The sequence below is a fragment of the Globicephala melas genome, chromosome 7 (genome assembly GCF_963455315.2).
Source record: "Globicephala melas chromosome 7, mGloMel1.2, whole genome shotgun sequence".
Lineage (NCBI taxonomy): Eukaryota > Metazoa > Chordata > Mammalia > Artiodactyla > Delphinidae > Globicephala > Globicephala melas.
This window is the reverse complement of record NC_083320.1, coordinates 51,404,254-51,427,931: the sequence shown is the minus strand read 5'-3', so window position 1 is coordinate 51,427,931 and position 23,678 is coordinate 51,404,254. Positions and strand designations below refer to the sequence as shown.

The following is a 23,678-nucleotide window of genomic DNA, read 5'->3' as shown; positions in this document are numbered from 1 at the left end:
TTTAGCTGGAAGCTCAGCTGGGGCTGAAACACCCAAGATGGCTTCAGTCACCTGTCTGACATCTCAGCTGAGATGGCTGTAATGGCTGGAGCCTAGCCGGGCCTATCTCTTTACATTTGGCTTCTCATTATTTGATTGTGTTGTGGGTCTTTTAAAGCCTAGACCTGGAACTGACATAGCATCACTTTTGCCACTTGCTATCAGTCAAAGCCAGTCACAGAGAGAAAGGGAAATAGAGTACGCCACTGGTGGGAGGAGCAGCAGTCACATTAAAAAGGGTATATATATGGGGGCAGAAGCCACTTAGCTCATAGCCCAACATAGTCCTTCCTCTGGCCACAGTGGTTAACATCCCTCCCGTATATAAAATACACTCACTCTCCTTCAAGACTGCTCAAAATCTCACCTTATTACAAAATCAAAGTCCAGGATCTCATATATGAGGTTCTTTGGGTGTGCTTCTCTTATTCTAGGAAACTGTGAACTAAAAATGTGTTATCTTCCCACGCACATCAACATACAATGATGAGACAGGCAGAGGATAACCACAATAGATGCTCAAAAAGTGGGAGGGGGGGGACCAGAAAACACATCACAGTCACTGGTCCATAGCAATTCTGAAATCCAAGCAGATATGTGTTACCAGTTCCCCATACTCTGAGAAAGAGAATGTTCCTTATCTTTCATCCAGTTCTGCTCCTTAGGAGTGGTCCCCTAATTAATTGTTCTCAGCAGCCCTTAGCTCCAGCCTCTGGGCTTTTGGTTCTGCCCTCCATACCATCTTTCTTTTCAGTAAGAAATGGGTCTGTGATGGCAGCTGAGTAGTTTTTCAGCCTTTTTCTATCCATAAAAATTTGGAGGTCCAGAGGCATAATTTGGACTGTTTCTGTCTCTTTTAGTCTAAGTGGATATAACTCCTTTAGTTATACTTTGCCACAAAGTATTTCTTTTACACAAAGAAAACTTTGTGAACTTTATGTATTGATAGTTCATATATATATAAAATCACATTAGGCCATATCATACAAAAGCCATTCCCACAAATCTCTTCAAGATTGGCCCCTCTGTATTTTGGACTCCAAGTCAGGATATTAGGGTATAATGTTCCTCATGTTCTTAGAAGTACTTTTGTCCAGGTAAATTGTGTGTTCTAACTACATCCTTGATTAGGGCTTGACCTAAGAGCATGTTTAACTGGAAGCAGCCTACATTTCATCTTTGCTTTGAGGCCATTTTTCGCTTTGGAATTTTTTTTTGCCAGAGTATCTGTCCTGGGCCATCTTTAGTTCCTCTAAATTATGCTGGCTTATTACTCCTTAAAACCCTAAAAGAAGCCAATCATCACTTACGATATTCTGCCAAAAATCTCCTTAGCCAGCTTCACAAATTCATTCGGTGCTTTCTATCTAACAAGCCATCGCAAGATTGTTGGGGCCATCTTTGTGCATCTACCAGGTGGATTCACTCTTTGCTTCCTGGGCCCCATGGTGCACCACTTCAACTTCTCTCTTAACAGCACATCCACTTAGTTTATCCAAATGCCATAAAAACCTGCAACTATCTTCTGTTTCCACTCTGAAGTGTGGGCTGTTGAGAGATTTCCACTGAAGCATGTGGGTTAAGGCTACTAAAAACTACTACAGTATTACAGTCTCCAAACTTTGCTTAGCTCTGAGCCCTGCTATGCTACTATGGATTAGTCTTGATGGAACTTATTCTCCTTATTCCTGGAGAGGCTATTTTAAACCTTCAGTTTTCTCATTCAACTCCCTCTCACTTAGCATGTCATCATGCCTCCATCTTCACATGAAAGAACCTGGTAAGAATAAACTCCCACTACTTTCTAATCCTTACTCCTGAAATTCTCTTTCTCTACCCTGACTCCTATCACTAGAAAGAAGTATCTCTCCTGTCCAAAGGAATTGCCTGTGTTCCAGATCTTCTACCTTCCACTCTGCTCAACAAATTCCTCTATCAAACACACCCATATCTCACATCTTATTAAATTTCATCTTCACTATATACACAGTTTTCTCCATATTTCTGTATAAAAAAGACCAAGCAACAACAAAATCACAGTCTCTTTTGTATCAGGTGATTCTCCTTATGTGACAGAAAACCCAACTCAAACTGACTTAAAAAAATGAAACCTGATTAGAGAGGTGGGGTAGCTTATGAAGAGAATAATACAAATAACACAGTGCAAGAACCAGTTCCTCTCCCCTTCCCCACTCTGCCTTCTATAGTGTATCACTCTCTGCTTGACATGTATCCTTCTACTCCACTCTCCTCTCTTCCCAATAGCCAAATGGCTGCCACATTCCAGACCTCTAATCCACATACCATGTTTGTCAGAAGAGGAGCCCATATCTCTGTTGCTACGTCCCACATAAACCAGGGAAGTCTCTCGTTTCCAGTCACAGTAAACTCTTCTTGCATGTCATTTTATCTTAATAAGGTAACATCTTTATCAGTCAGCAGAGACAGAGTTATGATGTGGTTTGATAAAACTCGGTGACTTAAAACAATAAAAGTTTATTTCTTACTGATGTCCACATGAGTAACGGTAAGCAGGAAACTAAAACGAGAATAAGCATAAGAAACACAAGTACCAACTGTTCAAAAACAAAAAGAAGAAAATTTAAAAACAAGATAGTGTCCCAAATCTATGTAAACTAAAACTTCTGATTAAATATCTTCAGAAGAAACAATCACAAACTGGTATTTTGAGCAGTCAAAACAGTCAAATAATGAGATGTATAGCCCTATATAACTCAGGTTGGCATCTTAGCCCCTGGGTTTTAGGTTCACAGAAAGAGTCCTGGCTCAAGGCCCTATATAACCTAGAAGAGACAGAGCTTTTAGAAGTCATGGTACTTACATTCACTTGGATCACAATCATTTTTTTAATTACGTAATTTTACACGTCATAAAATTGTGTGTTGAATGCATGTTTGTGAAACCAAGGAAAATGCTATGTTTGTTTTTTCAGAGGTCTATTTATTAGTATACATATTACGCCACATAGAGAATAAATATGGCATATTCACATGAAGAATTAATAACAGTCTATAGCCTATGCTTTTTATGAATTCTATAATAAGGCTTTTAAACAAAATCACCCTTAGTTTATCGGCTGTGTCTATTCACACTTCACTAAATCTGGATGTCAGTTTAAGTTAATTCACAAGAATAAAAACCAATAAAATTTTACATAATTCAGATGCCTATTAAATAGCTATAATTTGTCAGCTTGTTTAAATATCAAACCTGGTACTAACTAAAATATGCTAGCAGTTATATACAACATTATGTCACTAAAACTTCATGGTAATATTTTTATAAGTTTTAAAATGAACACTTTTATATTTACGTGTATTTAACATATCTATTCATTTTCAACTTATGTATTAGTTTCCGAGGACCGCCATAACAAATCACAAACAGGGTGGCTTAAAACAACAGAAATGTATTGTTCACAGTTCTGGAGACCAGAAGTCCAAAATCAAGGTGTCTGCAGAGTTGGTTCCCTCTTGGGGTCTCAGAGGGAAAATCTGTTCTGTGCCTTTTTCATAGATTCTGGTGGTTGCTGGCAATTCTTACAGTCCCTTGGCATATAGACCTGTCACTCTAATCTCTGCATACATCTTTATTCTCCCCTTGTGTTGTCTGCACGTCTGCATGTTCTGTCCTCTCCTTATAAGGACAACTCTAATCCCGTATGACCTCATCTTAATTTACATCTTACATCTTAAGATATATTATTTGGACACTATTCCAGGTAGGATCACATTCTGAGGTTCTGACTGGACATGAATTTTGGGGAGTGGGGGGAAGGCACTATTGAACTCAGTACAGCATATATATATATTTTCCTTGAAAATATATTTTAAGTAAGATAAATGCGTTGTTAGTTAATTAAACAAAGATGAAATTTTGGGAAGCAAAATATCTTTACTTAACATTTTTTATATGCTAATCAGAGTCAAAAAACATTAAAATAGAGTTTCTTTACCCAAAAATCATATGTTGGGATTTAAAAATATCTAAATAAGTAGGCTTGCCCTGTGTTAACTAAGAAATCCTTTCAGAAAAAAAAATTTAATAAATATCCCTACTTAGATTCTAGTTATAATTTACATGCATTTCTTACTACTGTTCATTGTATACTTAATCATTGGCTGAAATAAATATTATTCAGTTATCTAGCAATGACAAGTGAGATTATCGCAAGTCTCCTTTTGAGAATTCTACTACTTTTTCTGCTCAGTTCTTGGATAGGAACATTTCATGGCCACACACTTGCAACCCACCGCAGATTATAAATCTATAATTCCCTGCTATGAGTAGACAAGCACTGCAATCATTAGTGGCACTGGGGGTAAGGAATTAACAGTTCTCTTAATCATGGTCATATCCTTTCATGGACACCATAACTGACATCATTCAGAGAGAACATTAAAGAAATCTTATTGATGTGCTAAGTTTATACAATGAACATTTTGAAGTAGATATTATAGTTAGGTAATTCAGCAACATTTATCTCAACCAGTAACACATTCTGTATATAAATATGATAACTTTAAAGAACACTAGTTATTCTTCAGTTTTCAGTGATTTTACACTAAATCACCTTCCAAGAATATTGATTCTTCCAATGTTTCTATTCCCTAAACAGCTCTCCTAATAATTCATGTGTAGGGCCAAAGTGAATACCTGATGTCACTAAAAATAGTAACTCTATTTTCTTCTTTATTTGTGCTGTATTGACAAGGAAGATCATATTCCCTGTAAACTTACCACATTTCTATTCTATTTGATGTGTTGGAGGAAGATGAATTTAACAACTATTGTGACTATCAAGTACTCTCTTTCACATTGTGGATTTCTATTTCATTGCCATCATCTAGCTATATGTAGCCTATTTTTACCTTTTAATTTGTCAAATGCTACTCAAATTCTCAAACTTATTGCTGGAGTACGTAGTCATGATGGATTAGATTCTGATCTGCTGTAATCTCAACTCCTCAAGGATGATAAGGAAATTTGGTACAATTTTACATAACATAAACAATAAAACCAGAACTATTGCTGAAAGAATGATGAACAGAAAGGGAAAAGGTAGCATGCTCTGAGTTCTTAATGAGTGTAAAAAAAAATGGCATGGTCTGGAAAGAGCCTATAACATTTTAGTTCTTCTTTTATTCCAATTCCAAATTATATTTAATCAATTGATATCAATAAAAAGAAAAGATGACTGGTAACACATGATTACTGATGCTCAGAAGTGCGAGGAGGGGAGTTTGGTACCATGGTGTCACAGGAAATTAATTTCAACTGTTGCCTTTTTATAGAATTAATGCTTATAACATTCGCTGGGCTGAGAATCATTTGTGGCCCTCTCCATTCTCCATACTTGACTTGTAGCATAGTGGTTAAGGAACAGGCTTTGGTATCAGATTAGTGTGATTGGACTCCATTAGGATATCCATATTTATTGAGGACCTGTAGGTCTTCTAAGCACCAGAGAAACAGCAACAAACAAAATAGATAAGGTTCCTGTTCTTGTGAAGCCCACATTCTACTGAGGGAGGTAGATAATTTAAAAATAAACAAAACAAATAAATAAGCAAGATAACATTAGATAGATAAATGCTCTGAACAACAGGAGGGAACATATAATAATGATTTTGGTGAGGTTTAAGGTGGTTGCTACTTTAGATCGGAATCAGGAAAATCTTGAGGAAAGTTGCTTTTGAATTAGAACCTGAATAAAGAAAGGAAACCAATAATGAAGTATCTAGGTATCCCAGCTTCCTGAAGTTTCTCCATCTGTAAAATAAGGCACAGGGCTGCTTTGATGATAGAATGTGGGAATGAATGAAAAAAACTTAGCACTAACCTAATAAGTGTGTGAAGCCTTCCTTGTGGCTGTCTGTCCTTATGACATCAAAGCATAAAGCAGGGTTTGTTTTAATCTTGTTAACAGCAAAGAAGTTACCAAGTTACCTCAAGTATGTCAGGTTAAACTTATTCTCTCATCTCTAGATGTCATTTCACAATCCATCCCTCTGGATTAGTCCATACCTGGGGATCCATAAATATGGTTACTGTCACTATCCATCTACCTCTAAGTTAGCCGGGCAAATAGCACAATAATGTTTAGATGGCCAAATGCACATTTAATGCATCTTAAGATTTAGTCCAGGATTGACATAATACTCTGCATTTTAAGATATGTTAAGGTTAGCAATTTAAACACAAGTCCCCAGAGACTGTGGCCTTGCCTTGTTGATGCCACTAGTTTGGTTACACAGCTAATTCCATCAGAGCCATTGAACCAAGTGTTAGTGTGTGTGAAGAGAGTCCATGAGTCAATTGGCAGCACAGAATTCTTCCTGACATAGGAAGGCAGATGATCTCAACTTCTGAGTGTATACAGTGCAGATTTCTAGTTGAATGGTTCTTGACAATAGTATCCTCTGTAACATAATGCCTGGCCAGGAGCCAGTGATTATGCCACCGTACAAATCACTGTGCATCTGACGCCAGAACGCCTCTGTGCGTGGTAACAACAAGAGTTCTCAGTCCTGGTGTTCCACAAGATGTTGCATTGGCTCTTTTATTCTTTATCAGACCCTGGAATTAAAGATTTTATTTAGGTGGTTTTCAGGAAATAAGTGATGGCAGTGGAAAAGGAAAAGAGAGGAGATTTTAGTGTCGTTTAAGAAATAGCTCTGCTATTATGCAATTCCCGTTAGGATGAAATCAGCCTATGTTTTGAAACCTAGTTTTATTAATTGTTTAATAGATATTTTCACTTTATATCTCTTATTTAATTATAGAAAAAAAACAGCTTGGTTCAAACTGTTAGCTAATGATCCATGTATCATTTTAGTAATTGCTAGCTTCTTTCAGAAATGCATTAATTTTGTAAGAATTATAGACTTTCAAATGTGAAAACAGAGATTTTTTAAGATCAATAAATTAGAACACTTATAATTCATTTCAAATGTTATTTTACTATAACATACTATAAACCTAAAGTTAGTAGAACCCTCAAGATATTATAATCCTCTATTTTAATTTACATTTAATTGTCTTTTTTAGGATTAAAAGTAGATAGATCATACTGTATTTGTCATTGATGATGTAAATGAAATTTAAGTTATGCAGTGTTCTATTCAAAAGGAATTATGCACCAGTTAAAATATTTAAATATTTCATCTCCAACTATGAAATTGTCTACTGATTTTAAACACCAGGGTATTCTGGAGATAACTCATCAGAGCATTTTCACGTTAAATAAGTAGATCTAAACATCTTATTTGATAGCGATAGCAATTATTCAAGATGAGGGAACACACAGAACCCTAAATATTACTTGTAAGCGCAATATGAAACACTTAAAGAAATATTTTTCCCAATGAAGCTATAGTTGCTGATGTTTCTTCTTTTTGGTGGCGTTTCACTTAGTAAAACATTTTCTTTTCTTATTAGCTAGATATAGGCATTGGCCAACTATGAAAACTGTAAGAGTCTCTTGGCTAGCAATTCCAAAAGAAAAGAAAAAGATAATTGAAAAGGTTTCTTGTGGTTTGAAAATGCCTTCCAAATATTCATTAAACATTTAAGTGAGTAAATTTGTAGAATATGTTTCTGACATTGGCACTGGTTCTGTGGTATTTCTCTGATCAGATGGAAGCGCTGTGTGTTATGCAGAGTGCATTCAGTTCATTCATGCATAAACAATATCATTTTCATAAATTAAAACCTCCCCTGCAGAAGGAACATCTGTGCCTGCCTTTGAATAAAAGATGGTGGCATGTGAGTTACTCCTTGACTGACTGAAAGAATCTTTATGTTTAGAATGAAGTTATACATGCAAAATGGGGGGGGGGAATCAAAACTAACTTGCAGTCTTCATTCCTACCTTATGAAAAAAATCCACAATTAGATTTCCCTGCTTGCTGTTTTAAAAGCTGAATTTCTTAAAATGTCATCCTCTCATTTCTTCTGTTCACTATAGCAATAGTTTTTAGTTTGCATGAAGATGTCCAATTTTAATTACAGGTGAAATTGAGCTGCTGAATAGATCACACCAGATCTGAATGTTCACTTCATGGTCTCCTAGGCTGGAAGGTTGGCAGTGTTCAGATATCATATCAGTATTATGTCTCTTAAAGAAAGAACAGTGAAAGCAATCTTGGATATAGGAAGCAACAGCTTGATTCCAAAATAACAACTCTGTTTCACTTGGAATGAGATGATTGCATTTTGGATAAAGCTGGGACTAACTTAAAAGTATTTCTGCCATGTGATGAAGGCTGATGGAAAACATGCTAAAATGATATATTTTAAATTGCACTCAAACATTTTTTTAACGTTGAAATATTCCTTACTGCTACTGTCACAGCTTGACATAGCCCCATTGGCAATGTTATTAGTATGGCTAATTGTTCCTGTCCATTAGATTACTCACGTTTTTCTGGAGCAGCTTGCTAAATGAGGTCAGCTTTCTGGAACCCCTAAATCACCAATGAGAAGGAGATTAAAGGAACAAGCTTGGGAAGGGAGGTAGTCATCCAATGTGGCATCCGAATCAGAGGAAGAACAATGGAGTTACTAATGACAGTAATCAGAGCACCACAGTAGAGCCAGGGCACAAGTGCCAAAATGTTATTCCCTAGAAATTGTTCCTGTTAGTCAATACATCCAGAGGGAGAGAAATGCCAAACTTTTTTAGTGGCCTTACCAATGGACAGAATCATCTCTAAGTTTTTCCAGTGAGTTCTGTTTATGAAACAACAGAATACTCCAAAGGGGGTGAGGAAACAATTACACCTTCCAGAAACATATCATAGTACAAATAGTATGTCTTGAGTACAAGTAGTTCATTACTATTTTTTCCTGAAAGAATTACTGAAATCACATTTATATTACAATGATAAAATGTCACTTCTTCGATTCTTTTATTTTATTTTTTTTAATTTATTTTTTTGGTACGCGGGCCTCTCACTGTTGTGGCCTCTCCCGTTGCGGAGCACAGGCTCCGGACACGCAGGCTCAGCAGCCATGGCCCACGGGCCCAGCCGCTCCGTGGCATATGGGATCTTCCCGGACCGGGGCACAAACCCATGTCCCCTGCACTGGCAGGCGGACTCTCAACCACTGCGCCACAAGGGAAGCCCCTTCGATTCTTTTAATTAAATCATTTCTCCCTGGCATATTCTAAAGATATATCACTTTCTCTTTGGGATAGGACCGCTTTGCAATAGAGAACATTTCAGTTCAGGAAAAGGTACAGATAACAAAGCACGAAGAAAATGGTGAAAAAAATTTTAATATGTTTTAAAAATATGTAGACAAAGCTAGGTTACTTGTGTCTTGCTTGTTAATAATTAACTAAATCCATCTTTTGAAAAAAATAGAAGAAAACAGATAACATAATCATTTAAAGGAATGCAAACCAAAACCAAAACCAAACAAAAATACAACTGTTTGTCTCTCCACAACCCTTACTCCACCCCAGCCCCATATTCCAAGTAATGAAATACCAGTGTGGTCCTTTCATTATGTACAAAGAGCTGGTGACTCCCTAAGCAAGATAAACAGACTAGACAGTTTGTGCTAAAGTAAACTTTTCTCTTTTATTTTATTCTACAAATAGAATTTAGTATTTGTTTTAAACTCAGCAAGTAAAGCAACTATCCTGCTTAGGAATTATTTATACTTAAAAAAAAAACACTCTAAGAAGAAATGCAACAATTGCTCAGATTTTCAATACTATTTTATTGCAACCGGATGAGTGTTTTCTAAATTGTGCATTACACCATAATATACAGGATTACAAACAAGATTACAGTACAGATCGATTCCAGTGGTACCAGTATCACATCTCAAACAGCACTTATTCTGGACTGCATTTTACATGCAATAGCTATTGTTCTAATTATGAATTAAATGGTTTGAATTTATTTAAGCTACTGTACTAATTGACTACAATAGATATAAAATCCCAACATCAACAACCTGATTAGATTTAGGCTCAGATTCATTACATGAATATATGACAAACCACCATTTGTGTGACTATGTATAAAATCATGCATTTATATTTTCTGGAAACATCAATAGCTTCAGATTCTCTGTAAAATCATGGAATGTGAAGGAGTAAAAGACTAAAAAGAAACAGTGCAAATTGTATGTGATAGTCAAGCAGCTTTTGATTTAAAGAAGGGTATGTTGGCATTTGTTTATAATATGTATATACAAGCTTGTGCAAGTAATGTATTGAATTGATATGTTTTGATAGGGAATACATCTCTTGTTTTTATTCATCCTCAAGAATTATGGATCTGGTTATCATTTTAAGGAGAGGGAAAGACTTTAAAGTGAAATGAATTGCTCAAATTGTGCAATTATTTTTAACAATTAGAGAAGAAAGAAGTGCTAAGGCAACACAATAACTTTCTAAGCACTTTTCTGCTGGTTTAAATTAGTTAAATTATTTTGTATAAATTAGATATAATTCTACTTTTCTGATATGTATAAAAATTGATGAAGCTGCATGGTTTTAAAATAGGAAATCCACATTATAAAAAGTCATTAAAAATTCTGTACAAAATCACAACAAAATAATTCAGCATGGGAAAGGTAACAAGTAGTAAAATGCTGGTTGAAAAATATATATTTATATATATTTTAATTGGCCCATTACTAGTTTAAAAATTGCATAGATCCTAATTATTGCTTGTGATTTTGTTATCCCGATCAGATAATTAATATGCTCTGAATACAGCTGCACCAAATTTGTGGTGCATTTTTTTAACTTTACTGTATTTTTTTTAAAATAGAAGAGCTATAGAAAATAATACATAAAGTGAACAGGAACTTTGATCCCCTGTTTCTACCAAAGGCAGTAACGACAATAAATACATATATCACTTGAAGCTTGGAGTATTTGCACTTTGCAGCAGTAGTACCCAAAGGGCTGCCTTTTGTAAACACGACAGTCACTGTAAGCACAGTGGGTTCGTTTCCCAGGGACGGTGAAACTGACGTGCCTCTAATCGTGAAAGATGGCATTGAGCTGGGCACTCATGACTCGCTCATGATGTGAATGGCTATCGAAGGACATAATATTGTCTATAGGGATGTCACAGCGAGGGGCAGCGGCGCCCGAGAAGATTGATCCGTGGCTTTGGGCCCCTGCCAGGGTCGCTGCAGGATAGTGCATGGTAAAGGCATAATTTTTCTCAAACTCGGCGGACGGTTCGTGTTTGAAAGAGAAGTTGCCATTGATGCTGAGCGGCGGACTGAGGGGTCCGTCAAAGGAAGGGCTGGTGCAATCAGTCAGAGGGCTCTCAAAGAAGGGCTCGAGCGCTGCGCTGTAGGCATGCGGCGGCGGCTTGACATGGAAGACATGGGAGCTGTCCATGGTGCCGTAGGGCGGGCTTGGCAGCCCCGGAGACTGGTAGGAGTAGGGGTGCACCGGGAAAGAAGCGCTGGCAGTCGGCAGGTGCGGAGGCATGTCCTGGTTCTGCTCAGGCAGAAAAGTCCGAGGATTGAGCTGCAGGCAGCCGGCAACCAGGTTGGTGGTGGGCTGGGATAAGCCCTTGCAGAGCGTCTGTACAAAGGAGACCAGGTCAGGGCTTTTGCCGGAACGCAGAATCTCCGACAGAGCCCAGATATAGTTTTTGGCCAAGCGCAGTGTCTCGATTTTGGACAGCTTCTGTGTCTTGGAGTAGCAGGGCACTACCTTGCGCAGGTTGTCCAGCGCCGCGTTCAGCCCATGCATGCGGTTCCGCTCCCGGGCGTTAGCTTTCATGCGTCTCAGCTTAAAACGCTCCAGGCGCGCCTTGGTCATCTTCTTCTTTTTGGGGCCGCGTCTCTTAGGCTTTTGATCATCGTCCTCCTCTTCCTCTTCTTCCTCCTCTTCCAGATCCTCCTCTTCTTCCTCCTCCTCTCCCCCGTTCCTCAGTGAGTCCTCTTCCGCGTTCATGGCTTCGAGGTCGTCCTCCTTTTTGTCTGTCTCGTGCTCCTCGTCCTGAGAACTAAGACATTCGTCTGTCCAGCTCGGAGGACCCTGCGGCTGAGGCTCTCCCATCAGCCCACTCTCGCTGTACGATTTGGTCATGTTTAGGTTTCCTACATTCAACAGGGGAGAGGGGAAAACAGAAAAGGAGAAAAACGCTACATTCAAAAACTACATATGCCCTCAGCTTCTATCCACTAACCCTGTAGAAATGCATGTGAAGAGAATTATCAGCTGATTACAAAATGGATGCCCCTGAGGAAAAGTTAAACGTAGTTTTATAGTGGCCTGTGTGTGCCCTGCTGGTACGAAGGAGGCTGGACAGGGCTGGGAGGAGGGGAGACAGTATGTGTTATACGTACACTTCCGGTGTATGTTTCCTTGTGATTAATTTAAGTGTGTTTATGGTGATTACCCGGTAGGATAATGTGTGTGAAAAGGAGTGTACATTTTGGCGACTTCATGTTTATTTGCATGTGTTCAGAGTCGCTTACAACTCCACAAAAATGACGAGTTTGAAAATTGCAATTGTTTCCATCTCTGTTCTGGCCTCTGGGTACTCAGCGATTAAAGTTGAAGAGCCATTACGTAATTTACTAACACTGGCAGTGATTTTTAAGAAGATTATACTGAATGGGGATTGAAAAGCAAATGCATGCGGAGGAAAAGTATTTTCCACCAAATTATTTCACCATCAACGAAACATTTGGAAACAAAAGTGGGCAGGGGTTTTCCATCCCACCCTTGCCTTTATTTTCTCGCCTCCCACCCCGCTGGCCCTCTGCTGAATTTCCACCTTGTATAAAAGCGCTTACTAGAGGGCCAGGGCTGGGGGCGCGGCGCAGAGCGCTCTTCCACGCGCCGGGGATCAGGTGCGGAAGGCTCCTCTCTAATAAACAGCCCATTGAAAGGGCCGCCCGCTCTTTATTGGGGCTTTTCAAAGTTCGCCTCAAACCTTCCTTTAAAAGATTGAGTAATTATAATGGTCAGCGATTGGCAATGGCGAAGTTGCCGCTTCTAATAAGGAAAATAAAAAGCCTTTAGTGAGACAACTGAATTTCTGGCACCTGCAGTGGCTGCTGGGGACTTGGCCGACTCTGGAACAGTAACAGGTAGCAGGAGTGGGTCTCTCTCCCTTTCTCCACATTTTTTCCCCCTCTCAATTAAACTACCTCTCAACTCGGTTTATTTTCCAGGGTGTGTATATTCAAAGTATCAATGCCCCTTTCATTCACTGAAGAAATAAGTTGGCACTCCCAATGTGTATAAAATACATGTACACAAAATAAATCTTGGTAACGTGGGGGTTTTTCCCCCTTACTGGAGGAAGTGAAATAGTTAAGTAGTTACTTGCTTTCAGAACTTTGAAATCACCACTAGCAAATAATCAGTTAGTGGGCGTTATATTTTTAAAAATCCAAAGACGCTCCTATATTTTCCCCCTTAAAAAAAAAAGTAAAACAATTTTTTTAAATTAGAAAGCCCGCAGTGGGTATTTGAGTGATGCGAGTCAAACTGTATGCGTACTCGCCTGCAATTATGGAAAGGAATGCCTGTCTCAACACATATACGCGCTCACAAACTCACACATACAGAATATGTGTACATCTTCAATTGCTGCTTTTATTCCCAGCAAAAATGAAAGGATTGTAATTACCTGTAGTTGTTAGTAAGTCCTGAGCAGTGACGGTCTCATAACCCTGGGGCCTCCGGACGCCGTGCCTTCTGCGTGGGGCGAATTCCTCGTGTCCAGGCGGCGCGGGCGCTCAGGTTATATAGCCGAGTTGGTGATGCTGAGCGCGGGCGGGGCCAGGAGCAGAGCGGCGAGCAGGTTCCTGCGCTCCGCGTCTGCGCACGCGTCTGGGCTTTGCGCCCCCTTCCCTTCCGCCCTCCTCCTCCTCCCCCGCCCCCGTCCCCTCCCCCTCAGCCTTGCTCCTCTCCCACCCCCCTCCGACCCAGCTCCCCACTCCCCCACCCCTACCCCCGCCCCATCTCCTTCCTCCCCGGCATGCGCCATATGGTCCTCCCAGTCCAGCCAAGAGCCGGGAACCACGTGACCTGCCCATTTGTATGCCGCGGAGCGCTCCATTCCGGCCCCTTTGTGGCCAGAAGAAAGTGGCCCATCTGTCGCCAGTTAGAGACTCCGCGGACCTGTTTTTACCCGCAGGAGAGATTAACCCTTTCAGGCGGCACAAGGGGAGAAGGGGCGCGGGGGGGAAGGGGGAAAGGGGAAGGAGTTTGAGAGAAGGGAGCGGGAAAGCTAACACTGACTGGGTTTAGATCAGACTTAGTGGCCGGCGCTGGCGCGGTAAGTAGGGCACAGGTGAAAGAGGCAGAAGCGAGAGACTTCTTTGGATTCCTCGCCCAGGCACTGGCTTCCCGGGCACTCCCTGCCCTCTCTGCGGTATCCATCTCTTGGTTTCTCCCCCTTGGTAGACACTTTGCTCATTGGCGCCAAAGGGTGGCTTCTCCCAATCTCCATCAGCCCCTTAAGCTAACATACACTATTTATTATACGTAAAAAAGACGGCTTCATCTGTAAACGCAAGCGTGAAAGTAGTTCCTAACCTCTTTAACTGGATCCCCCACGCCCGGCCCCAACAGTGTAGAAAATTTCGTACCTGTCATTCTACTTCACCGTTACGTGGAACCCGGCGTATCCTGACCCTCAGCTACCCATATCCCTGGAGACTCCTCACTATGTCCGTACCCCTCTGGCCTGTGGTCCTTGTCCTCAGAGCGCGCTAGTCCTTGGCTTCTTTGGCCTCCGGAGCTCTCTTGCATGAAACCTAGAGGACTTCTCTGAAGCTCGGATTCTGCCTTTTAACCAAGGCCATTGGATCGATGTAAAGCGTGCCCTTACCCTGGTTCCCTAACACAGGCTGCCTTGCCCCCCTTAGTTTCCACTTTCAGACCTGTAAATGGAAACTTGGTTGAGACAAGCCTTAAAGGGAGGGCGCAAAGGGCCTGTGCTAAAGGGGTCTTCTTCACTCCTCTTCCTAGAAAGGTCATTAGCACAACTCTGGGAAGGGCTGATGGCCACAACTTCTCCAGACCTCAAAGACTCTGATGTGACCTCCACCTTGCAGGTCAAGCAAAAACCACAGAGCTTCCTGACTAACGCTGAAAGAGCCATATTTGTGTTTAAATGGTGATCATTCACTCGTTCCCACCAAGGCATGTTCCAGAATGATAACACTTTTTAAAGTTGGCTCTATTGCTTCCCTGCCCCCTTTTCTCCACCAGATTCGCCTCTAATCTTCCATTAACTAACCCCTTATCCCCTCCCCGACCCGTGTCCCCTTACAATGAAAGCGTTGAACAACTAGAATTGCTCTAAAAGCCCCTTGAGTTTGAAAACAGTGTCAGGGGTGAGCGGTGCATCTGGAAACCAGAGGGGGGATACGGAACGAGAGGGGAAGAGAATCCTAACGTGATAGCTGGTGTCTAGAAGGCTGCAATGTAGGCTTCCCGGTCCAGTGCAAATCTGAAAGAGGAATAAAGGGGTGTGAGACCCGACCCGTTGCCCAAAGTGTGGCGTGAACCGTGCTGAGTTTCCAGGGCAGAACTGTACAGAGTTTTGGTTTTTGAGTTCACTCGTCGGTGTACAAACATCACAGAAGAGGATCAAAGGATTCACCCAGGAGCCTAGTCTCAGTATTTACCCCTGTACAGTATATATCTTAAATGAAGGGTTAAAACTCGAGGGGCATCAGAGTAACAGCCGGCAGAGGCCGGTCCACAACTCGGAAGTCCCAGGACACGCGGCGCGTGGACCAAGTGCTGCCACTCTTCCGGCAGCTGCCCCTACGGCCTAGCCCACCGTGCCCACGGGGATGTAGAACTTGTGCCCTGGCTCTCATTTCTCAGTCTTAGGGGAGCTTCAGAGGAGATGTTGGGGGCCGGGTGGAAGAGGGTTCCAGCTGCCCCGAAGGCCTGGGGTGGCCTAGGGGATTCCCCCCCACCCCCGGAAGCGCAAACTTCCCCAGTTTGCGACACCCTGTGGAATACAGGAGATTCTTGGTGGAGCCAGATGTTCTTGGGCGGGGAAGGAAAGGAAACGCGGGGGGTTCGCCAGCCGAGATTCTAATGCACATAGTGCGGGAATTACTACACTCGTTCCCGCCTTCTCCTCCTGATAAATTCACCCTAATCCCTCTGCTCATCGTTGGCCCAGGCCTGGGGATCTGTACAAAGAAAAGACCACTCCGGGTTGTTCCAGAGACCTAGCGAGGTTCGGTCTCACCCTGGCTCTCAGTGAGCTTCCGGGCCCTCAGCGCTCAGGTGGCGACCCGCCTGTGCGCCGGCAGTGTCTACCTCCAGCGCCATCGTTGCTGAGACTGCCCGCGGGCCTCCCGGGAGGCTGCAGCCCGGTAGTCAGACCTGGAAGGGAAGAGTCCAGATTAGGCCTGGATTGAGATGCTTTTTGTTGGGAGGGGAAGGGGGCGAGGAATTGGGGCCAGAGGACGGTGGCAGCTGAAACGCCGGGAGTGGATGGACTGCCGGCACGGCGGGGCTCAGTACCGCGGATGGTCGCCACGGCACCACCCGGCCGCCTTATTTTCTTCTCCTTCTCTGGACTTTGTTTCGACGGTTGCACACTTTCCCCCTCCCGATTCCCTAAATTCTCTCCCTCTCCCTCTGTCCCCACCGCCCTTTAGCGGTACACCTTCTCCGGCTCCGGTCCCCACTGGGCGCCGCAGGCTGCTGCGCGGCACGCGAACCGCACGCGCGGGCAACAAAAGCCGCTTTCATGACTCACTGCCCTCGAGCAATGCCCCAAATCTGTCGCCCCCCGGGTCCCCGCTTCGAGCGCGCGGCGCAGGCCGGGCGGTCCCGGCCGTTACAGCGGCTGCCAGAGCGCCGGCGGGAAGGGGGTCGGCAGGAGGCGAGTGGCCCGGGGTGGGGAGAGGGGAGTGTGGCCTGGGCGGGGAGGGGGGGAGGGGGAAGAGGCGTGTGGCACCGCCGGTGGCGGGGAGACGACGGGGGGGAGGGAGGCGTGAGGCCGGGACTTAGGGGGTGGGAAGCGTGTAGCTGGCGGGGGAGGGTGGGTGGTGCGACGCATTCACAGGGCTAAGATAAAGAGCTGGGGCCGGGCCGGCGTCCCCGGCGGTGACCTGTTTCTCGGGGAAACAGATGCTCGCTCTTGCAAAGGGAGGTCTGCGTTCAGTGAAAGAATTAAGTATGGCCAGGGCGGCCCCACCGACCTCGAGCGGCGCCCGCGTCCTCTCTCCACCCCTCCCGGGAGAGGGGTATCCCCGCCTGGGCATGTTCGAGGGGCGGGAGGTGGTGGGGGCTGAGGGGCGAGCCAGACCGTAGCGTGCTGGGTCCGCGGGAGGACTGGAAGCCACACGTTCCTCATAGGCCGGGTAGTTCAGAAGCCCGTGGGAGGCCGCAGGGGGAGGTTGCGGGTTCTGCCCAGACCGCGGGCTCAGCGCGGAGTTTGCGCCCACGCCTCCAGGGAGGCCACTGGGCGCCCGGATCCTGGCCAGAGGCTGGAGCTGCCCGGGCTCGACAGGCGGGCGGCGGGGGAGAGCCGGGAGCAAGAGACAAGCTATTAAAATGCCTCGCCGTCGCCCCGAGTGCAAAACCCGTCCTCCCCAAATCTCCTGGGCTTGCGGCATAATCTTAATTAAGCTAATTGATTCATATTGCACCTGCGAGAACGGAAAAAAAATTGATTCCAACCCCCAACCCCACAAATCGCTTAGAGCTATTGGATGGAGCACGACGCGGCTGTGATTTGGGGAGTGATTTAGCACCGGGCTTCCCCAACTCGGCCTGCCTGGGCTCTTTTATTTATTATTTACGAGCTCCTAATCCCTCCGGGGAGTGGGTGGCTCCCCTCACGGCGCCTACAGACCTCGAGGGACTTCATCTTTGATTCCGGGTCAGAAGTGAGGGGCTTTCCTTAAACTATCCCATCCAACACTCATAACAACAACGCAAAATCAACGCAGCTCCAAGCATTGGCAGGCGCGGGTCACTGACACGATTGTTCAAGGCCTCATAGCTTGGACATGAGCTATGTGTGTGACTGTGTGAGTGTGCTTAAGTGTACAAGTGTGTGTGAATCTGTGAGTATACACATGTATGAAAGACTGTGTATGAATGTATGAGCTCTATGAACGCGTGTGACTGTTAGTACGTGAATGTATAATTTGTGTCAGTGAGTGTGGATGTGTGTGTAATTTATGTGAGCGTAGGTGTGTGGGGTGTGAGTGTGCATGAGTGAGTATGTGTTTGTGGGAGTTCCTGCTCTCAGGTGAGGAGGGTAAACAGAGGGCTCACACCTGTTTCAGTTGGCTTGAGAAACAGCATGCGGTCTGAAGGGGACGGCAGCGCGCGTGGTAACTGACAAACGCCCGGTGTTTGCCAACATTTGCCTTAACAAAAATCAACAGGCCAACAAAAATCCCCGGTAGCTGTTGTTGCTGCTTGTGTGGAGAGCGGAGACACACCGACGGCACTTGAGCTTCTCCTGAACAATGGCTGCTGCAGTGGGTTGGGGGAGAAGATCGGGCAAGTTCCAGGTTTAGAGCCCCAGGCCGCTTGCAGGAGAAATGGCTTCCTCAAGGTATCAGCACCGTGGACAATTCCTACTGCCTGGGCCCTGGAATTTGCAGTATTAAGGTTCAGCAAAACGACTCCCCTTCCAGTGCCTTTCGGTTTTTCCTGTTCGCCTTCTTTCACAACACCACTGACTACCACATCCCGAACTTTTAATCAAACAGCCCTGTTAATCTGCATTTAATTAGCCACCTTCTTTTCAGAATAGGTTTCCTGGAAAACTAGATATCCAGGTTTAGGGGTGGGGGAAAGCTTAAATTATAATTTGAGCTAGCGAGTCTGAAACAAAGAAATCATATATTGAATAACTTTCAGAAAGGTAGTCATTGTTCTAATATTTGCACTTATTTAGCACACAGCATCAAAACCAAAATGAACTCTTATTTGTTGTCCACAGAAAATAAAATATGTAAAAGTGATTTTGCTTTTGTTTTATTGAGCATACATTTTATTGGTAATAGAAGTCTCTTTCCATCACCGTCATCCTGTCAACTCTCCAGTTGTTTCATATTATAAACAACTTCTGTTACATTAATGGGAAAATAAACCAACCAAAGTTAAATGGCATTTTTTGCTCAGATTTGGCGAGCCACAGAATTATCTAAATCATACCAGATTTAGAATATGGCATTACTACACATGACATCCAAAATACCGGAAAAAGTCCCACAGAGAAGAGCAAGCACCTTTGGTAATTTAAACATCTTAGAAATATACACTATACACCTCCCCCAATTATTGATGTAATTTTCAAATATTATCAGCAATAGGAATCCTTATTAAATATTATTCAGACTTTGCTGAAATGGAAAATATAATTATTTTTAATTCAAAAATTTACCACCAGAGGCTCATCCTTTTAAAATAAAATGTTTTCTTTCCTCTTTAACAAATGCATTTTCACATGAATTATATATCGATAATTTGACCTTTTCTGTCTTTAACTAATCAAAGGGGGAAAATTCCAAATGTAGATCTCAGAGTTTGGCCCTGGTGGGTCTTTCCACTTGAGTAGGCACTGAGATTAAAGGAGTTGAACTTCCTCTTTCACTGCTCTCTCCTTGCACTAATTGCTTATGCAAAAAATGCAGATTTGTATTAATTAGTAACTCCACTGATTAGTTCTGTGGTATTTTCACATAATAAATCATGCTGCAGACATGAATTTTGGCACATCACCCAGTAGAGGCTCAGGCTGCAATACGGATTTCATATTAAAATAAAATCTCTAACTAAATCTACCTTTCTGATGCAGGTACCATGCGCAGCCACCTGCTGGGAGCACCTGCCATGGGAAATTACTTTCACTCAGTGACAAGCCACTTTTGGGGCCCAAATAGGACAATCTGATTATGAGGTTAGGCTCTAATAATAAATAAACAAATAAACAGTTAAACACAAATGTGCCTAAACTCTAGACATTTTGCAGACAATGATGTTGTAACAGAGGATCTACTCATAATGGGACCAGATTTTAAAAACAACTTCCCAGGTTATGGATAAATACCTCAGTCTATTTTCCTCCTGTGAGGTGTTTGCTCCTTTGTGAGATGGCCTGATAGTCTGAGACTCTTTCATCACTCATCCTCATTGACTCATCTTCTCCCTAGGCAGGCAAGCTAGTTCAGGAAGAAAAAGAGGGACCAGAAAAGCATCAGGGGGACAGGTATGAATGCCAAGAGCCTTCTCGAAGGGAATTGGCCACCCCTGCAATCCTAGCATATGGTAAGAAGCTGTGAGGTCAGACACACAGAGTTGCCTGTTATGAGACAAATTCTCCACTCCTCATTGGTAACTATGTGAGCTTCTACACAACTTCTTTTCTGTTCCTTGAAAACTGTTTAATTTGTTGAGGCAGATTACAGTCAATATTGCCAAGATTACAAATTAGACCCAGGTGTCTTCTGTGCTCCCCACCAACCCTTTACATTCCCTTGTTTTCTTGCCATTGGTGATACCTTTCCAAGTCCCCTCAGGTGTTCTTGGCACTTTTATGCTCTTTCCTAGTCCATGCCTACTGCTGAAAAATATCCATAAGTTCATGCCTCTTAAGAACTTAAGAGAGAAATGATTAATCTGATGTCCCTACCTGGAGGGCTTGCAAAGTCACGGGGCACAAAGAAAAAGGAATGAATGCTTAATGCTGGCATTCAGAGATGAATAAAGGCTAAGGGAGGTGTATTCTGGATGGAGGCTGGGGCAACATGCTCTGCTGCAGCTGTGCTTTGCAGGTTGCAGTCTCTCTGCCTACCGTCATGACGCGTCCTGAGGCAGCAGAATATGTGGTCGGGGCTGAGGAGGGTGCAGCCTCTAGGGAGACTCTCTCTCTAACCATCATTTACTGAACCTTTTGATGCTTTGTTGGTGAAAGAAAAGGTCTGCATTTTGTGATCTTCATTTATCTTAGATGTGAATAACTTTTTTTAAGGGACTAAAAAAAAAACGTCAGGAGAGCAGATATAATTTAAAACAGCCCTCTAGTAACTCAAATATACCTTTTTTCTCCTTTGAATTCACTCCTGAATCCCACTTCATATGGCTTGACATGGACAAGATTCATCATCTCTGATGGGAAAACAATCCTATACTTTTCACATTGGTCCACAATGCTGGGGTGTAGAGGCTATGTAGAGAGCCAGGGCCGGGCATGAGCAAAGGTTCTAAAGTTGCTTCTGTTTATTATCGGAGAGCTTGTCTCCTCATTCCCTTCCTTTCAGAAACTGCCTGCTTCATTGAGTAATAAATGTATTCATCAAATCTATATTGAGGGCTACTGTGTGCCAGGCACTGTGCTGCTAGTACCAGTCATACAGGGGTAAATAGAAACAGACATTGGTCTCTGCTTTCTCAAAACTTTCTATCTAGTGAAAGAAAGAGACTTTAATAAGATTCACTCACAAGTGAGTATACACCCATCTGACGTGAGATAAGTACAGGAAAGGAAAACAAACCCCACCAATCCGTAAAAGCTGAGGACAAAGGAACCTGGCAAAGACTGAGGTGGGAGGACTCCCAAGGAAGTGGAGTTCTAAGGTAATGAGAAGGGTGTTACCCAGTGAATGGGGCTGACCTGGGTGAGAGTCTTCCAGGCAATGGGAAGAATATATGTAAAAGCTCTGAGCAAGAAAAGTGTGGGAAGTTTAAGAACCTGGAAACATCCAGCGTAGCACTAAGAAGAAGGAGGATAATGGTAAGAGATGAGGTAACAAGAAGGAAGACAGGATCCAGAACCTGCTTCCCACTGAGGAGCTTTCAGCTGTTGGGAGGAGTGCGAACAAGACATGAGTAAGATTTGTACTTTTAGAAGATTGTTTTAACCACAGTATAGGAATCTGATTGCAGAGTGGATGAGTTGGGTAAAGGAAGGTTGTTGCAGTTTTCCTAACAAGAGAAGGTGGTGCTTGGATTAGGCTGGTTACAGAGGAGATGAACAAAGTTAGAAAACATAGTTCAAGATATTTAGAAAGACTGAAATTATAGCCTAGTTTCACACAAATTACCCAAAGGCCATCAAAAAGACATGATTCTTTAAAACCTTGGATGAATGTTATTGATTTCCTCAGGAGTAACAGGAATTTAATTTAAATCAACAAGGACTTGTTAACCCATAAAATAACTACAATCTAAAAGTATTGTCTACTTTGCAAAGCAGGTACTAGAACAATAGCACACATTTATTGAGCACTTAAGACATTCCAGGTGCACTGAGTTAACACCTATGATAATTCTCATTTGACAGTTGAGGGAAATTAGGCTTATGCAGGTCAGGTAATATGCCCAATGTCATCTAGCTAATTAATGGCGGAACTGGAACCCAAACTCAGGTCTACTTGACTCCAAAGCTTGAGCCTTTATACTATGTTGTACAGGAAAAGGATATGACCAATATTTGTTTACAAATTATGTTTTATAAAATCACACTTTAATTTTGTTTCAAAGGAATTGTTTTAAGCTCAATGTTTAGTAGTTCAATTACTCTAAAAATAACATTAATAAATACAACTGTAATATAAATTGCTGAGTCTTTCTGGAAATAAGAATGGGAGAATAGTAACCAATAATTTAGTAAGTTAAATTCCTCCGAGTTTTGCAGTAGACTAATTTAATTGATGAGAAGCAATCAGGTTGGAGGAAATGATGCAGATAAATTATTCTACATCATAGAAATAAGCTTTCTTATAAAAAGCTCACTATTCAAGAATTACACTAAAGTGTATTCTTCTTGAATGGTTCAAATTGTTTTGGCTCTGGACATATGTAGTTCAAAATAAGCAATCCTTATTGAGCATGATCCTACATTAGCCTTTGATAAAGAATTGAAGATTTTTGTTTTCATTTGGAAAAACTGTCATATTTAATTATAACTCAGCACTTATTCCTTGGCATATTCATTGCCTAAACACTTATAAAAGAGTGTATTTTCACATGGAGATGGGGAGAGGGCAAAGTGAAAGGTTGGCATCTCTTATTAATATAATTAAATTATTGCCAGGGGAGGGACGGACTGGAAGTTTGGGACTAGAAGGTGTAACCTATTATTTATAGAATGGATAAACAACAAAGTCCTTTTGTATAGCACAGGGACCTATATTCAATATCCTGTAATAAGCCATAATGGAAAAGAAAAAAAAATTATTGCTGATCTTCTTAGCTTCTAAACATGGGGAGATTCCAATTGTCAACAATACATGCATTTAAATCTGGGTAATAAACAAGTAGATGCATCAATTGCATAAATTAAAAGCAAAAAAATAAAGTTTACTTTTCCTTCTCTGAAGAAAGTCATTGTCAGAGAGGAGACAACACGGCAGAGTAGAAGGATTTGAGCTCACCTCCGCTCACAAAAACACCAATCACAACTGACTGCTGAAAAACTATTGACAGGAAAGACTGGAATCTGCCAAAAAAAGATATTCTACATCCAAAGACAAAATGAAGCCACAACAAGATGGTAGGGGGGGCGCTTTCACGATATAATAAAATCCCACACCGACTGGGTAGGTGACCCACAAACTGGAAAATAATTATATCACAGAGCTTCCCCCACAGGAGTGAGAGTTCTGAGCCCCAC

The 23,678-nt window shown here is 42.4% G+C and overlaps 1 protein-coding gene and 1 long non-coding RNA gene across 2 annotated transcripts; both read right to left on the bottom strand.

The window, feature by feature from the left end:
* Positions 1-9,772: 9,772 nt before the first annotated feature.
* Positions 9,773-13,919, bottom strand: NEUROD1 (neuronal differentiation 1). Its single transcript, XM_030850504.2, has 2 exons — positions 13,695-13,919; positions 9,773-12,150 (listed from the first exon to the last, which is right to left on the bottom strand). The coding sequence occupies exon 2, from the start codon at positions 12,137-12,139 to the stop codon at positions 11,069-11,071; it is 1,071 nt and encodes a 356-aa protein (XP_030706364.1). The 5' UTR covers positions 12,140-12,150; positions 13,695-13,919; the 3' UTR covers positions 9,773-11,068.
* A 110-nt stretch (positions 13,920-14,029) lies between these two features.
* LOC132597603 (uncharacterized) lies at positions 14,030-23,408 on the bottom strand. The gene is made up of 3 exons (XR_009564591.1): positions 20,115-23,408; positions 17,352-18,650; positions 14,030-16,420 (listed from the first exon to the last, which is right to left on the bottom strand). It is a non-coding gene; the product is annotated as an uncharacterized lncRNA (long non-coding RNA).
* Between the last annotated feature and the right edge of the window lie 270 nt (positions 23,409-23,678).

Excerpts from the sequence above, each read along its gene's own strand:
- NEUROD1 (XM_030850504.2), bottom strand. The coding sequence starts at position 12,139 with ATGACCAAATCGTACAGCGAGAGTGGGCTGATGGGAGAGCCTCAGCCG.